The 17,267-nt window shown below is 39.0% G+C and overlaps 1 protein-coding gene across 2 annotated transcripts in view; it reads left to right on the forward strand.

Annotated features, from left to right (window-relative positions):
• The window catches only part of Neurl4 (neuralized E3 ubiquitin protein ligase 4), a 189,230-nt gene that overhangs the window by 80,466 nt on the left and 91,497 nt on the right, over positions 1–17,267 (forward strand). The window contains exons 15-22 of one of the 2 annotated variants that reach the window (XM_067085523.1): positions 2,379–2,420; positions 3,030–3,187; positions 3,345–3,482; positions 4,509–4,823; positions 13,860–14,438; positions 14,739–14,897; positions 15,060–15,248; positions 16,040–16,531. In XM_067085523.1, the coding sequence (XP_066941624.1) occupies positions 2,379–2,420; positions 3,030–3,187; positions 3,345–3,482; positions 4,509–4,823; positions 13,860–14,438; positions 14,739–14,897; positions 15,060–15,248; positions 16,040–16,531 (2,072 nt within the window). The remainder of the gene's footprint in view (positions 1–2,378; positions 2,421–3,029; positions 3,188–3,344; positions 3,483–4,508; positions 4,824–13,859; positions 14,439–14,738; positions 14,898–15,059; positions 15,249–16,039; positions 16,532–17,267) is intronic. The other variant, XM_067085524.1, reaches the window with a different exon arrangement.

The raw sequence follows: 17,267 nt of genomic DNA on the forward strand, positions 1-17,267 counted from the left end.
CAAAGTACATCAGTTGAAACCTTTATATGCACCCTGTTGCTATGCTTTCTGAATATTATCCATTTGGTCACTAATGATGAAAAACTTTTGCACGTGTCATGTGTAAAAATGGTCCTACGTAGTTTTTATTATTAATGAATTTCATTCCGCTTTCTTTCCCTTCTCTTTAAGTATGCTGGATTGGGTTTTGGTTGTCTGCACAGATTAATGAATTCTAGTATGAGTCCTGTAAGTGTCCCAGATAATTTTTGAAAGATGATGTTGGTATCCTAGTTAATATTTTTTAAAATTTAAATGCTTCTCTGGATTTTTACCTTTCAGATACATACTACAAAGAGGTCAGCCATTGCAAAGAGAATTTGAAGATTACTGTTGTAATTGTATTTTATTACTGTTCATTAGGTTGTCAAGATGTAAGAATATGTGATGGTTCTCACAAATAAGAACCAGAATGTATTGATGGTCATTTATCAAGTTATGATGGTAATAACTCTTGTTTCAGTAGAACATACCAAATGTGTGTATGCATTATAGTATGTTCTTTGGTCCCAGAACCTTCATTGGCTTCTTACCACACTTAAATGAGAGACACATAACCTTAGAAGCTAATTATGTTCAGAACTACATTGAAATAAATTATAGTTCAGTATAGTTTGGGTCATTCATGGTAAGGGAAGTAGTACATGTTTAGTAAGACAGAATTTCTGTCCTGGAGGGGGATATTGCTGTGATTAAGGACAGAGGTCTTTTCATTTGCACTCATACTCATACAACGCAAGTCAAAGTAGGCCATCAGCGTTATAGCCATTGAAGGGGTACCCCCCCCCCACACACACACACACACACACTCTCTCTCTCTCTCTCTCTCTCTCTCTCTCTCTCTCTCTCTCTCTCTCTCTCTCTCATCCTTGATTAGAGGGATTTTCTTTTTGCCCTTAAGACTTAAATTGCATTTGTTCTTTTAATATCTGTCTTATTCTGTATCATTCTTGGTTATTTATCATTCTTGATTATTCATGTTAGGAATGTAGGGAAAGACCCAAATCAAAGGGAAATTAGATGACTCGATTTTTTGTTTCTCTCTCATTATTTATTCTTAGGGCTGTCACAGAGTTGATGGATGGGTACTTCTCATTTTTTGTTAAAAGTACGGGGACTCACAGCCATGAATGTTCCAAGTTCTTTGTTTCTCCTTGAAAGCCATCTTGTTTTGCCATTGGAAAATGGGTGACTTGGGTGAATAATACAATACTGTGTATCAGTCCTGGAGCAGGTTTACACTCACATAAAGCTTTTATCTGTATTTATTTAAATTTATTCAGTTGGTTTGCTGTTCAAGTGTTAAAATTGGTTTGTAATGGAAGTATAAACATTTGCTTCATTAAGTGATGAAGGTGGAGTAGCTTATGATCCATTTTTTTAATGTTTTTTTTTTGATAGGTCCTGTAACAGTTGTTGGGTTGGTACAAGGTTTGCCAACCCCATCATCTCTCTTTTTTTACCTTAATTCCATCATGCCTGCTGGTGAGACTGTAGTAGGGCCTTTTGCCACAGACAAAAGATGAAGGGATTGTTTGTAGTCATTATTTAAAGGTCTTGGCATTGGGCTTCAGGTAACTTTAGGTTAGAAATTGTCAGAAAGTCTCTAGCTCAAGTGGAGGATCCTACAAGAAATGATCATAGATTTATATTGCATAAATTCAGGGTATTGAGGACTAATGTAATGTGATCTCCAGTAGAGTGGGCTTCTCATTTGAAGAGCATGGAAGTCAGTTGTTTTTCCCCTCAGTAGCTGTTTACTATAAGTAATGGATTTGTAATTCACTTGAAGTAGAAAAATTTTTCAAGTCAGTTTTATATCATAATTACAAAGCTGCTGTATTACTCTTGGAACACCATCTTTACTCCTCCAGTAACCATATGTTATGTTTGTGTTCAAAAATGTATGTTTTATGCTGAGAGCTTACCCATCTTATAGTTTTCTTATTTGAAACATGAATTTTGGAAAAGTCAGGGATAAAGATAGATTGGTTTGAATTTTACTTTCTTTTATACTCTAGCCTTGAGAACTAGTTTTTATTTGCATAATTTCTTGATTGAGTAATCATCATATGTTTTATGTTTTTAGTCATCACATACATATTTTTAACTTCAGTTCCTAGCTGACTAGTTCTTAATTTTTTGTGGAGGTGGGAAATGTTATAACTATAGTATTTCTAAAAACATATATATGTAATACTTTGTGATGAAGACAAATGTCAAGGCAAACTGACCTCTGTCCTTGATTAGATATACTTAATGTAATTCATCTCCTTGTGATTTTGGCCTGAATCTTTGCCACTTTGGAGATCTTCCGTCCCTGTTTGTCCCTCACTAAGGAGTTTGTTTAAATTGTTTCACGCCGACAATAGAAGACGAAGGTATGTGGGAAGTAGCTGTGTCACTAGTCTTGTATTTTTCATGATTCTATATTCACATTTTTATTCATCTTGTGCTAAAGATTTTTTTATATTTTTCACCACAATAAGGAAATCCTTTTTATTTTTTGAGAAACAAGTGTGTTGATAGGGAACTGCTGTACAGCAAGTTGTTCATATGCTTGAAGGTTGCTTTCAAAGATCTCTCATATCCGGGAAGAAGTAGAAATTCAGTGACAGTACTGTTTCTTGGATGTCTAATGACAGCGGCCTGAAATGCCTCATTGCTGTTAGGCAGTTTCACCTTCTTTCTAGAGTTGACCCAAGAGTTTTTTGATTGCATACCTTGATCTGTAACATGACTTCAATTCAGAAACTGTTCTTCTCATCAAGGTTTCAAAGTATTTGAACATAAGTGTTTCCCCATTCAAAAGTATCTGTTAATAGTTAAGAGTGAGACTTATATTGTGAATAAACTCTGACTGTCAAAGTTCTTGTTGATTGGTTGGAATTATCACTTTGAAAAGCCCCAAGGTGAGTTGGATAAGTTTCTCTGAGTCATGTAATAGCCTTATCTGTTAGGTTGGTGTATTGATGACCATGTATTTCCAGGTTTGTGGCCAGTTGTGGATCTGTACGGCCAGTGTGCTCAAGTGACAATCGTTCACAACCCAATTCGACATGACCAGTCTCTCATATCTGTGTCTCAGTACCTCGACATGTCTCATCTCTCTCTTCCGGCAGCTGGACAGACAAGTGTAGGATCTGAAGTAAGTTGGATTTACTCTGACAGTTGTAATTTTCATCAGCAATAGATACATGTACTTTTACTTTTAACCTGTATTCTATTATGGGCCGAAAATGTGAGGTGAAAATGTTTATATTCTTAGTCAAATAGATAAAATGCTATGTGGTTTGATTTTGAAGGTGTTACATCGTTTTTCAAAATGTTGTGGAGCCAACATTGCCCTGAGCAGCAACAACACAATCGCCACCCGTGTCCGTCACTTTAATCATGGCCTCGTCTTCACGTCTCATCCCCTGGAGGCAGAGGAGCTCTTTGAGGTAAGGAGCTTACTTTTAATATTGATAACTGAGATTGCTTCTTTTTCATGTAATTGAAATATTTCCAGACACTGAGTAGTGCTTAAGTTCAATGTGCAATATTTAACTGTATTTTAAATGCTAAAATAGCTTTTAAAGAGATGTAACCATGTATTGATTAAACTATGCTCAATATGAGCACTGTATAATCAGTTTGACCTTTTAGAAATATTTTATATTCAACATGGCCATGTGTTTTGATTAGGTGAGCTTATGTACTGATTACATACTGTAGTGTTCAACATGGCTCTGTGCATTACATAGCATATATACTGGTACCTCAACTTAAATGGACAGAGCTTATTGGCTTTCTGGTAATTAATAACATCCATTCCATAAGAAAGACCCAGGACCTAGTAATGTGATAAAAATAACCCCCCATGAGCAGGTGTAGCAATCGTGTGAAAAACTGTCTCATTCTTTCTTCCTTCTCCTTGTAAGTAATACTTCATTGTAAGATTTTAGGAGGGCCTCGTAAGCTGTTAAATTCAGTAATGAATGCAACAATACAAGTAGGAATAAAAAAACACTGCATTGCAAGTGAATGTGTATGTGTTCTTGTTTGATAATGTTTTGTACTGCATTATGTTATACAGTATCCATATTAAAAGTCTGATAAACATTCCTTCAGAATCATTATGTTTGTGTGCAGGGATTATTGAGATGCCATTATATCTGTGTACTGAATTGATTAAGTAGTGCTTTAGAATAATTCATATTCTTTTGTGGTGTCTTCTTGTAGTGAAAAGCCATAATATGAAAAAAATAAATCTACCTTGCCAAAAAGAATTGGCTGTGTCTTTTACTCTTTCTGAACCTATTGCTAAGAGCAGGAAAAACATTGATTTATTGTTTTACCAAAATATTTGTTTTTACCCTTTTGTTTTTTACAGCATTGAATGTTTCCTAGTGTATCTCATAATGAAATGAATGTGCTGTGTGCTAGTCCAATGTCATAAAAAGATAATTTTTAATTTTTTTTTTCAGGTCCGAATCGAGAAAGTAGCCGTAGGGTACTGTGGTTCCCTTGGCATTGGTTTGACTTCTCTTCCTATTGGCAATTCTTACCCCTCTGTAAGCATTCCAGCTTCGCTCTCTGGAATTGAGTCAGCGGACACTTGGTGGGTTAGTGGTTCAGATGTGCGAAGAAATGGATCTTCCATTTTGAAGCTTAATTTCTGCCCCAATTTGGGAAGGTTGGTGGTGGGGGATCGTATTGGGATCAAGAGATCAAGTGATGGTGCTATGAGGTTGTATATTAATGGAGAAGATTTTGGTATCGCAGCTACAAATGTGACAAAAGTAAGTGCTGTGTTTTACTTTTATAAGCATTTAGACTTACTAACATTAATAGTAAAAGTAGGGGTTTGTGTACATTGTCAAATTAGACACAACCTTGACCATAACATTATCAGTGATTATTTGTTGAAAGTTTAAATGTATTTTGGTGAAACCTTTGCAAGGTAGAGGTGAACATAGAAAAATGCAGTAATTCTCACACTTAAATCTGGAACTTAGAGAAATTTGCAAGGAGAATTTCCATTGTTGGTATATTTTCTATGATTCCTTGGGGTCTTAAGAAATTCACATTTCATATATGGAACTTACCAAGTAATTACAAAGTCTATACTTTCCACTTGCACGACAGTTAAAAATTTGAAGTTCCCAGTAGCAATTCATTTATTTATAGTGTAGGTAACTACTCCACCCTCTATAGGGGAACAATAGGTACAATGTTAACAGTGATCGTCACCACTTTTCTGCCAGCTTTACCGTCAACATTGAATGGTTTGATGGTTGAATATGAGGTTTTTCTGCACTTTTCCCAAGGATTTGGTGAAGTACCCATTGTGTTGGTAGGTTTTCAGCTTAGCCTATTGGTTTTGCTACAGTTTATGTATGATGTCTGATTCCAGTTCATCAAGTATTAGGTATTGTAGGAAGGGTTGCAAGACCTGAATGACCAAAGTAACCTACGATAGTCATACAATCTGTACAAAATGTAGAGGGCAAGAGTGTTCAATAGATCTCACTTGTGATGAATGTGTTGGATGGAATGAGAAGAAATGGAAGGTTCTCAGGTCTTATTTGGATAAGTTAGATAGAGAAAGGAAAAGGAAGGCAGCTATTAGAGCCGAAATTAGACTTCAGAGTGTAGAGAGTAGAGCTCAGAGCATAGAGCCTGTCACTAATATTCAACTCATTGACTGTAACATTCCTCTACTCCTGCCCTTGCTTTATCCCCCATCCTTAGTCCTCCTAATAATTCTCCATCAACTCGTATTCCTGGCTCCGATGCTTGCGGTCCCGGTACCATAGCCAGCCTCAAGCGTAAGGTCGATCACAAATTCGATCTCTTAGTTAATAGTGTCTAGGTAGGGTGAATCGCTTAAAGTCCTTATGGATGAAGTGCAGAGTATTAAACAAGTATCAGTGTCAGTATCAGTGCCAGTGGAGGAGATGGCTGTCCGTCCCGCTGACACTCCCAGATGAAAGTCACTGTCACACTCCCCTGAACCTGGGAACAGACATACCGGAGGTCCAAAGGAGGTTAGCAGGGTTTGCCCATGGGCAGTCACCCCCTCATCCGACTCGGTGCTTTGTAATTCTGACAGCCGTTGGAAAGGCGTCACAGTGAGCGCCCACCAGATATCGTCTGACTCTGATAGTGACTCTAGTGCTTTTAAGGGGCGTTTTTGGCGCTTCCCAGGTGAATCTCTTCCCTTGAAAGGATGTCATGATAGAGACACCTCTCCCTTTCCTCTGAAGCTTACCAAAGACCATTCCACTAGCCCGCAACTGGGTTGCAGTACATGGCACAGCCCCTTTTGCCTTTCTTCCGAGCGTTCACATGCTGAACTTCATCACTCGGCTCATAAGCGCTCTTCTGAGAAACGCTCTTCTTCTTCTTCTTCTGAACTCCCATATGAGCATCCAGAGAGTTTGCCAGATTGCCTCCCAGTTGTCAAGTGCTCATCTCAAACTCCAGAGCGCCCGCCTCAAGCCAGCTCGACTCCCACAAAGTGCCCGGCGCCAACTGTCCACCTGACTTCTACTGAACGCACACCTACGTCATCATCTCCCGCTCACGTGCCTGAAGATCCTTCTTTTGTGCATATCAAGAAGCAGTTGGAAGATGTTTTGGGCCTTCTGCATAAGGCTCCCCCTTCACATAAGCCTTCTCAATACCTTACTTTATCTCCTGTTTCTTCAGAGGAGGAAGTAGTATTACCAGACCCTCCTCCTATAGCTTATGCTTCCCAGATGAGATATATTTTGGCAACCTTCCCCTTTCACTTCCAACCAGCTGCTCCAGTGTTGCTCGGTTCCACGTTCCTTATGAGAAACCCAGCAGATTCTATTTCGCACCTACCTCAGATGGTTCTCTCTCCGTCTGCGAGAAAAGGAGCTTAGAGAGGTAGAAGACTGGTTGTCTGTTAAAAGGGAACAAGGGAAGGCCTCTTTTGCCTTTCCTCCTGCTAGATAGACAGCCAGGAGATGTCTCTCCTATTTGACTGGAGAAGCTCCTTCCTTGGGAGGTGCTGCCTCTTCCCAAGGTGACTTTTCAGGTTTGATAGACTTGGCTTGTCGCTCGGCTTTTTCTTTGGCTAAAGTTTTCTTCACTTCTTCAGAGTTTGATCACCTTGTGAAGCACTTCTTTAAAGTACTGGAAGTCTTCAGCTTTCTGGACTGGTCTATAGGAGCTCTTGCCCAGAAAATAGAAGATCACAACACTTTAGCGCCCAACTTGGCTGTGGATTGGCTGGGCATTTTATCCTGTGCAGATAAGGCGGTGAGGGATGGTTCCTTCGAAGTTGTGGGTCTTTTCGCCACAGGAGTTTTGAAGAAGAGGGAGTTGTGGTGCTCCTTCACCATGAGAGGAGTGAAGTCGGTTCAGAAGTCTGCGCTTTTATATTACCCCTTGGATAAGCAGTATTTATTCCCTCGCTAAGTCCATCAAGAGGACTTCAGTCAAAACCTCTTCCAAAAAGTGACTCTTCTATCCTTCGTGCACTTATAGGAGCCAGACTCTCCCTCTTCTGGCAGAGGTGGAGTACAAGAAGCTCGAAGCCTTGGACAATCAGTTCTCAAAGAGGGTTACTCAATCCTGTCCTTAGAGTACCCTCCTCTCCTGAACAGCATGATTTGTGATGGCACAGCTCTGAGGGCTCTGAAGTTTACCCTCTCCAAAGTGTCTTCCATCCTAAGGAAGAAAACCATAGAGGTAGTGGAGGATTGGACTTCAAGAGGGTTTTACAATCACTTGTTGGTGGTCCCCAAGTCATTGAGGGGATGGAGACCAGTCTTCGATGTCAGTGCTTTGAACTTCTTCATACAGAAGACAAAGTTCAAAATGGAGACAAAGCAGTCAGTGTTACCCTCCATCCAACAGGGCAACTGGATGATAACACTCGACATGCAGGACCCTTATTTCCACATTCCAATACATCCAGAGTACAGGAATGAACAGAAATCCTAGGGAGGAGAATGAATATACTGGACTAAAATCCAAAACTTATTTATTATTAAGCTGAATAATACTGAATAGCTTAATGGGTAAATATATCGGTAACTGCTTGAATTGCCTGGATTAGAGTCCACTAAATGAACTTCAAGAGTTTTTACACCAGATCTCCCAATCCTCCCTAATAATTCCTCCTCACTCACTAAAAACATGAAAAATATGGGAATCAATAATATTGAAAATACTCAACAGAGAACAAATATAAAAAGCTAAGTTAATACTCAACAGAGTAATTAAAACAAAAACTAATTATATACTAATCATGTTAGAATAATTTAAATATCCACTAAGTAAATATGACAAAATTATATCTTATGAAAATAGGAAATTTACAGTAGCAAAAATGAAACGGCAGAATATGAAACTAAGTATGGTCAGTCAGTGTTATACATATAAAATTTAATTTCAAATATAAATATTAGGAGAACTGAATCATGTGCTACAATTCAACAAAACCTATATGGTCATAACGAGAAGGAACAATTTTAAAAATAACTGCTTTCACTGGGCGCACTCATTGAATTAGTAAGCTTTATTTTTTATAAGGGCTGAATGCAAGGAACAGATTAATTTAAGAATCTTAGGGAAAACCTTAAAGCCACGAAATCACGGTGCTGTAATGAAAGTGAGATACCTCAAGATTTTCCATCCTTTGAACTGCTGGAATAATTAAGTCCATCTGTGACTACCAGGTGTTTGATGTTTGTTGTTGGGAAGCAATGGCCTGAGGTTACTGTAGCTTATATGAGGCGATTAATGTTCCATGCTGAGCAAAAAAATGTGTCCTGTAATGTGCTGGGTTTTCAAAATGCTGTCTAAGATGGAACTCAGAACTGAACTAATTCTCTTGACCTCCTTATCAACATAAGCAGGCTGCCACCTGTGTTGGGTAGTTTCAGGCCGCCAGCAAGTGTCAGAAATAAAAGGGTGTCACTTCAAACACCGTGATTTCAAAAATTTATGATTTTACAGAAAAACAAAAGCAATTATCTTAGCATTGTTAAGAAATAAGAGATTATATAAATGTTACAAAGTTGAAATGCTTTACAACTGAAAATTTTTATTTTCTTCAAGGGGATTTATCTTCAGGGGCTCTTCCAAACCTTTTGTTTCAGGTTTTCACTGCCCCAAAGTATTCACAGTCCTGTCACACCCTTGTGAGATGGCAGTACAGGAAACCTTCCATATTCGCGTTCTCAGATTGCTCAGTTTCTCTTGGAACATATCTAGGATGATTCTGGGAAAACCCCCATTCAGGTATTTTTCACTGAGAAATATTCAGTTTGTATTTTCATATAATTTTCATGAATAAATGCACTTTTTGTGATAAAATATTAAAATACTCAGTATAAGCATTTTTACTTGTTTTAAACTATCAAAATGGGCAGTTCTAGTTCTAAGTGTTTTTAGAGGAGTTTTAAGTATTCACCAGTTTTATCTATTCCAGGGGACTGTGGTACAAATAATGAACTGTACCTCCTAGGTATTAACATAAGCCTATACCTAGATGACTGGCTCCTCCGCTCCCAGTCTCATGAATAGTGCTTGAAGGATCTGCAGACTACCCTTCTTACAGAGGAACTCTAACTTTTAATAAATCAAGAGAAGTCCCAACTAGCGCCAACTCAGGAGATTCCCTATTTGGGGATGAGGATCAACTCTCTGAGTTTTCAGGCTTTTCCCTCCCCAAAGAGGATAAATTCCTGCTTTCAGTCAGTACAGGACCTTCTTTCGCTTCCAGTATGCTCAGCAAATTGATGGATGAGTGTGCTGGGAACCTCTCATCCATAGAACAGTTTGTGAAGCTAGGAAGACTTCATATGAGGCCCCTTCAATTCTCTCTATGTGCAAGCTGGAAAAGAAGACAGCAACTGGACACAGTGACATTCCCAGTTATAAACGAGATAAAGGAGGATCTCCAGTGGTGGACGTCCAGGGAAAGGCTTTCAGAGGGAAAGTCTCTGCTACTTCTGAGCCCCGACCTCTCCTTCTATGCAGATGCCTCAGACAGGGGTGGGGAGCTGATTGGACACTCGGGAAGCTTCTGGCATTTGGTCTCTGGATCAAAGGAAGCTGCATATAAATGCCAAGGAGTTATGTGCCATTCACCTCGGCCTGAAGCATTTTGCGAAAGCAAAAGCAAACAGAACTGTGGTGGTACATTCAAACAACACCATGGCTCTCTACTATATCAAGAATCAGGGCGGAACCCACTCGTTCTCCCTTTGTCAGACAGCAAAGGAACTGCTAATTTGGGCAGACCAGAATCAGGTCAGACTTATCACTAGATTCATCCACGGAAAGATGAACGTCTTGGCAGACGGATTAAGTCGACGGGGTCTGGTCCTTCTGACAGAGTGGACCCTGCACTCCAGTGTCTGCGACAGCCTCTGGAAGTTATGGGGCAGACTGACAGTGGACCTGTTTACCACATCGAAGAATTACTGTCTTCCTCTATTTTGTCTGCCAGTCCCAGATCCTCAGGCATGGGCGACAGACGCAATGCTGATAAGCTGGTTGAACCTGGACCTCTACGCCTTTCCACCATTCAGCATGGTGAAGGGGGGTGGTTCTCAACAAATTGAGGAGTCACAGAAACATATCGATGACTCTGATAGCGCCCTTTTTGCCTATCAAAGAATGGTTCCCGGACCTTCTCAAGCTTCTTGTGGACTTCCCAAGGTTACTGCCTCAAAGTCCACATCTCAAACAGCCTTATCTTTGGAAGTTCCATCAAGGACTATCCATTCTAGCTCTGACAGGCTTCAGACTATCTGGAGACTCTTCAGAGCAAAGGGCTTTTCAAAGGAAGCTGCGGAAACTATTTCTTGATGTAGACTTAAGTCTACCATCCGAGTCTACCAGGCCAAGTAAGCTGTCTTTCACAGGTGGTGCAGCAGCAATAACATCTCGTCTGCTATAACCACTGTAAGCCAAATAGCGGACTTTCTTCTCTTTCTCAGGAATTCCAAAGGACTCTCTACATCGACTATTAAAGGCTATAGAGCTAAGCTGGGATCAGTCTTCAAGCATAGAGGTGTAGACTTGGCCTCCAATAAAGACCTAATAGATCTGATTAAGTCTTCAAAGACATATAAACAGGTGAAGGACAACACCGTGTCATGGAACCTGGATGTTGTACTTAAATGGTTAATGGGTCCTGCTTTCGAACCTATCTGTACCATTTCATTCAAGAATTTAACTAAGAAGACTTTTTCTTGTTGCCTTGGCAACTGCCAAAAGAGTAAGCAAGTTGCAGGCTATAGACAAGTGCATCAATTTCTCAAAGGGAGATGCTGTATGCACCTTCATACTTGGCTTCCTTGCTAAGAATGAGTCCCCATCTAATCCCTGGCCACGCTTGTTCTCTATTAAAAACCTTAAGGACATTCTAGGACCAGAGGAGGAGGAAAGGGTCCTTTGCCCAGTGAGGGCACTGAGGCATTTTTTAGACAGGACAAAGAGAATCAGAGGCCCTGGCAGTAACTGCTGGTGTTCCATCAAAAACCCTTCCAAACCGTTGTCTAAGGATGCTCTGTCATTTTTTCTTAGAAGTCTGATCATTGAGGCACACCCTCAAATAGAAGATGATGTCCTACCTTCCTGTAAGGTGAAAGCACACGATATTAGAGCTGTCGCCACATACTAGAAATGCAGTTCTGTTTTTGCCTCATCACTACCAAAGAAATTTAAAACTGGAAATGCAAAATTCCATTTTTGCACCACCCATTATCTTAAAGGCTTGGTATTGGGGGGGAAGCATAGGAAGCAACCCTTCCTATCCGTAACTCCTTTGCCTTGAAATTTTGGGTGTCAAGTTTTTTTGGGGAGCCTCAGGGTACTTATACCCGGAGTGCCCACCAGTCTGTGGTAGTGGTATGATGATTTTACTCTTTATTGTTGTTGGTGTTGGTAACTATTTTTTATTGGTCTATTGTACTTTGATACTGCCCCCAGGGCAAGGGAAGTTTTCCTGTTTTGCTTTATGGGTTTTTGGAAGTCTCCTTCACTCTAAGGGCCCCTCTCAAAAGTAGGGACTTATCACGGCCATTCCACTAAGTCGCTGCAGGTCAAGATGAGCAAAGACCAACGCAGTAATCATCTACTGCGGCTCTCTTACCAGGTGAGGTTACAACAAGCATTTTATCAATGCTAACAGATTTTCATGTTGCAAATTCATCCTCTTATCCAGTTGTTTGTGGAACAGAATATGTCCATTTATTCCACCAACTATCAATGTGGGATTCAGCTATGTAATTACTTGGTAAGTTACATATATGAAAATGGTATCTTGTTAAGAAAGTTAAGTTTCATATATATACTTAGCAAGTAATTACATGATCAGCGCCTTCACTTCTCCCCTCTGATGGACATTAAGAACAAAAGTAGTGATGATTGCTGTTAACGTTGTACCTATTTTTCCCCAATAGAGAGCGGGGTAGTTACCTAGACTAAAAATAAACGAATCGCTACCGCAAACTTCAGATTTTTAACTGCTGCGCAAGTGGAAAGTATAGATCTTGTAATTACTTGGTAAGTATATATGAATTACTTCATTGTTATTGCCATTAAGTGGCTGTTCCCAACAACATTAATTTCATAATGTTTAAGTTTATACCCCCCTGTAGTGGGATAGCACTTACAGCACACTTTGTATGGCACACTATAGATTGTCCTTAGATTTTTTGATTTTCACCAAAGCATCAACAGTATTACTTTCTGCCATTTGCTTGTCCAACTTATTTAACTCTACTTTGCTAATATTTTTACCTCATATTATAAAGAAATTCTTCAGGCAAACCTGTGATAGTTAGAAGTGTAACTTAGATGTCTTGAACCAATTGTTTATAATAACAATATTTAAGTATATATTACACTTTACTTATGATTTCATTGGCTAATTCTAGTAGTCTTTCAGGCAAGATAAACTGTTACTGTACAGGCAGTCCCCAGTTATCGGCGGGGTTCCATTTCTGCTAACCGAAAATCGGTGATTTTTGGCGCTTTTTCGAAGATTTTCGGGGTTATCGGCGCCTCTGTTAGGTATGTATCAGCGCCAATACCCAATTATCGGCGCTGATAAGCGGAAACCGGCGATTTTCGGTGCCGAAAATTGCCGATTTTCGTCGCTAGACAAGCCCCACAAAACCGGATTGCTGTTAACTAAGCCCGCTGTTAACCGGGGACTGCCTGTACTGTATTTGCCGTGAGCAAAATTTTCTTATATAATACTTGGCTACTTGAGTAACCTGTGAAAGCAGTATTATTGTGACAAAAACTATATATAATTGAAAAGAATTTAGACATTATAGCAGCAACTACCTAAAGCACAGTTTTTCTGTTGTAGGGGTGAGAATATGGAAAATAACTGGACAGTTTCTTATTTTGCTAATTTTAGCTTCAAAAAATGTGATAGCAACACTAACATTCTTTAATTGCAATACAGTATTGCATATTTAGGTTTTTTTCAATAAAAGTGAGAAAGTTTATAGTTGAAAATACCCTGTTTGAAAGTCATCTATTAATGCACCAAACAAATTATAAGCTTTAACAATATTTTAAATATTACAGGGTTTTATAAACTTTGGTGATCTTTTTTTAAGCACTGTTTTGAAAGCCCAGCAAATATACTTAGGTTAAGAGTAGTATCTGTGTCAGCAATAAAGAAAACAACAGCTACAACTTATGTACAGTAAAGCTCTGGTTTGTTTTAGTGTTAGGATATATGTAGGTTATTTTGAGAATTTAAAGTTTTATCCAGACATGAGAGTTTCATATGTATTATGATGCACAGTAAAGCTCACTACTTCCAGCGTGTGTTTGGTGTTGTGGACTTATTTGGATTTACTGAGTCAGTGGGAACAACAAGTGTGTCAAGACAAGCAAGTTCTCCGATCATGGACTCGACTATTGTCGCTACAACTACCAACAATAATAATGCCGTATCTCAGGACTCTCTAGAACTCTCCCAGCCAGAGTCACGTCACCCACCTGGACACAACTCCTTAACATCAGGTTTCCACCCTTCTTCATCTGCTCACATTCCTCATGTAGAACTTCGCCCATCTACAGATTCAAAAGCATTATCGACTAGTGACCAAAACAGGCAAGAAAATGGACAGAACACTCGACATGCCCAAAATGCAGAAACAAGAGCAAATGGCATCAGCCAGAGTCAAGGTGCAGCTGTTGAAACCACAGCTGAAAGTAGGAATCAACAACAAAGCATCCCAATTTGTATCAATAAGGAATCATTATTAATTCAATTCCATGAGAAAACAGGCAAAAATATTCAGCTGTCTTCTGATAAATTATCTGCAAAGCGTTCAGAGAGTTACAACCAAGGAATTGTTATGTCATCCAAGCCGTTGCCTAGGAACATAGTCTTTCAGGTTAGTTGCTTATAAGTTTTTTCAAGTAAATTATGGAAACTTTATCAGGCACACATTTTGTAATGCTGAGGCTATGTCTAATGTTGAGTAGATACTGAGATTTATTTTTCTGTTGGATTCATGGATTGTTTAGTATATATAATAAAAAAATTATTGGGTAAGTAATTTCTGAACTTTGAAAATCTTAATGATAATAAGTGATCCTGTGTAGAGGCTAGTAATGTGGTCCAGTGGTCTTGGTAAACAGCTTTACGATTATGATATGTGGTCAGTATTTTTAGTAACCTGACCTTTTTCCAGGTTCGTTTAGGAGCACTAAATTCGCGCTGGTCAAGCTCCCTCATGATCGGTGTCACAGCTCAGTCACCAGATAAGCTTCACCTTCCAAATACAGCCTTTGCATTAAAGCGAAACACGTGGGTCGTTTGTGGTGACTCAGTTTTTTATAATGGAGTCAAGGTAAGTTGTAGTTCCTGCTAGCTAAGAAGAATGTGAACAGTAAGGTGCTGTGAAGCTTATAGGTATCAAAGATATTCCTGGAAAATGGTGTACTGTACTTTGTACCACATTTCCACATCTCCACTTATCAATACTTGAATAAACAAACAAATCCATTTTCAGATTAAGGGTCGTTATGGACCAGACTTAGATAGTCTTGCTGGTGGCACAGGAGGTCATGTTGTTGGAGTCATGGTTGATAATGAGTCTCGCCTACATTTGCTGGTAAATGGAGTTGACCAGGGTGTTGCTGCCAAGGAAATTCCTCCCAATCCTTTTGTGGTGCTTGACTTGTATGGCCAGTGTCAAGAGGTAAGGTATCTTGGATTTAAGATTTAAGTTAAAAGTCCACTCAGATGTTTTTGGCTGGATGTGGTTTGATAGATCCCTTGCTTTAGTGGATGTGTGATTAAATGTGGAAGTCTTAGTTTTTGTACTTTCAGATTGGATGGAATCAGGAATATGCCTGTACAGTTGTACATGGTAATGTCAGTATATTTTACTGAAGTCCATAAGCATTCTTAGTAAATCTATTTTATTAGAGGTTTGTATTATAATTTTTTAATATAAAATCCCTATTTTTTATTTTATTGTGGTAAGACTACTAAAATAATCCTTGTTCTTATATTTGTTGCCATTATCTAGTAGGTTTGATGAGCTTACAAGTTTGTTTTGTAATGGAAATGAGTGTATTAAAATCTTTAGTTTTAACTTTGTTTTATAATTTGTGCTACTGGAACTCTTTGAAGTGTTATCTATGTTAATGCAAAATAAACGATTGGGAATAAAGTTGCAACTAGGATTGAAGTTTCTAGAGACAGGGAGTCAGAAAGGGATATGGTGTTGGTGAAGGGAGGCGGAGTGTGCAACAGACCTATAGTAGTAATATATTTGATGGTTCAAGTTTAGTGTTCATCTAGGAAATATTTTCATCTTCATTGTAGTTTGAGTTTTGCTGTTACCTGGTTTGGAAAACAAAATATTAGATGTTGTTGCAATGGAGGAAATTTTGTGTATAAAATGGAACAGAATCATACCTTTAAATATTCTCTCAGAGATTGGAATTGTGACAAAATGAGAGCATTGGTTTTTTTACATTTCAGGTGGTAATAACGAATAGTCTCAGTAGCATAGAAGTAGCAAACGCGACGTCCACGAGTAATCCGAATGCAACTAGTCATGTCAGTACGACAACCACCACCATGACCACCACCACCATCACAACCACACCCATCAGCAACAGTATCTCAATCACGACAAGCACAAATACCGTCCCCTCCACGAACACTGTCACTTCCACGACACAGATAGGCAATGAACAAAACAAAAAGAATCTCCTTAAGACTCAACATCATCACCATCATCACCACCACCACCATCATCATACTAACAACATACAGCAGCAACAGCAGCAGCCTCCATCACAACCACCCTCACAGTCCCCGCAGCAACAGCAGCCAAGCAGTGTCGTCGCTTCTCACAACCAGGATAACACCAGCAGCAACATTTCAAATAATGACTCTGTCAGGCAGCCTGGGTCTAACATAACGACAGAGCACATCACTCATCCACATCCTCCCAAAGATAAAGAGAAGGTTAGTGATCAAGTGGCTTAGAGTGCTGTCCTTTACGTAGTGCACTTGACAGAAATACATTTAAGATTATATTTATTTATAATTTGAGTTGTTCCATATGAATGAATGCTTTACATATATTACTGAAAAATTCCATAAATATTTTGAATCCTCATCTCCAAAGGGGGTTAATGCTTACAGTGTGCCACGTTTGACACACAACAGATGGTACTATCTGTACTGCGCACTGTCCCTCCAGCCCCATTTTCATCCGTTTCCTTCGGTCTCGTCCAGTCTGTCTGTCCAACTTATTGGGCTACCTTGCTCTGATGTAAATTACACAGTAAGCCTTATGAGAATCTGTTAAAGACTTAGTGGTCTTGTTGAAGTTAAGCTTCTGGAAAAGACTGTCTTTCTGTTTAAAAGAAGAGCAAAAAAAGATGAAGACATAATACACAATATTTCTTTTATTATTACAGGCAGTTCCTGGTTTACGACGGGTCCAGCTTATGACGTTTCAAGGTTAAGACGCTTTTCAAATATATTCATCAGCAATTATTTCCTGGTTTATGATGCATGTTCCGGGTTTACGACACTTATGATGCCCATCTGACGGAAGAAATATGGCTCCAAAACGCAGAATAATCAAAATTTGGAGTTTTTTTTTATGAAAAACTCAATAAAAATGTAGTTTACAAAATTTTCAATGCACCAAAACAATTAAAAGTAAAGTTTTCTTTGGATTTTTGACAATTTT

Source organism: Macrobrachium rosenbergii, chromosome 42 (genome assembly GCF_040412425.1).
Source record: "Macrobrachium rosenbergii isolate ZJJX-2024 chromosome 42, ASM4041242v1, whole genome shotgun sequence".
NCBI classification, from domain to species: Eukaryota; Metazoa; Arthropoda; class Malacostraca; order Decapoda; family Palaemonidae; genus Macrobrachium; species Macrobrachium rosenbergii.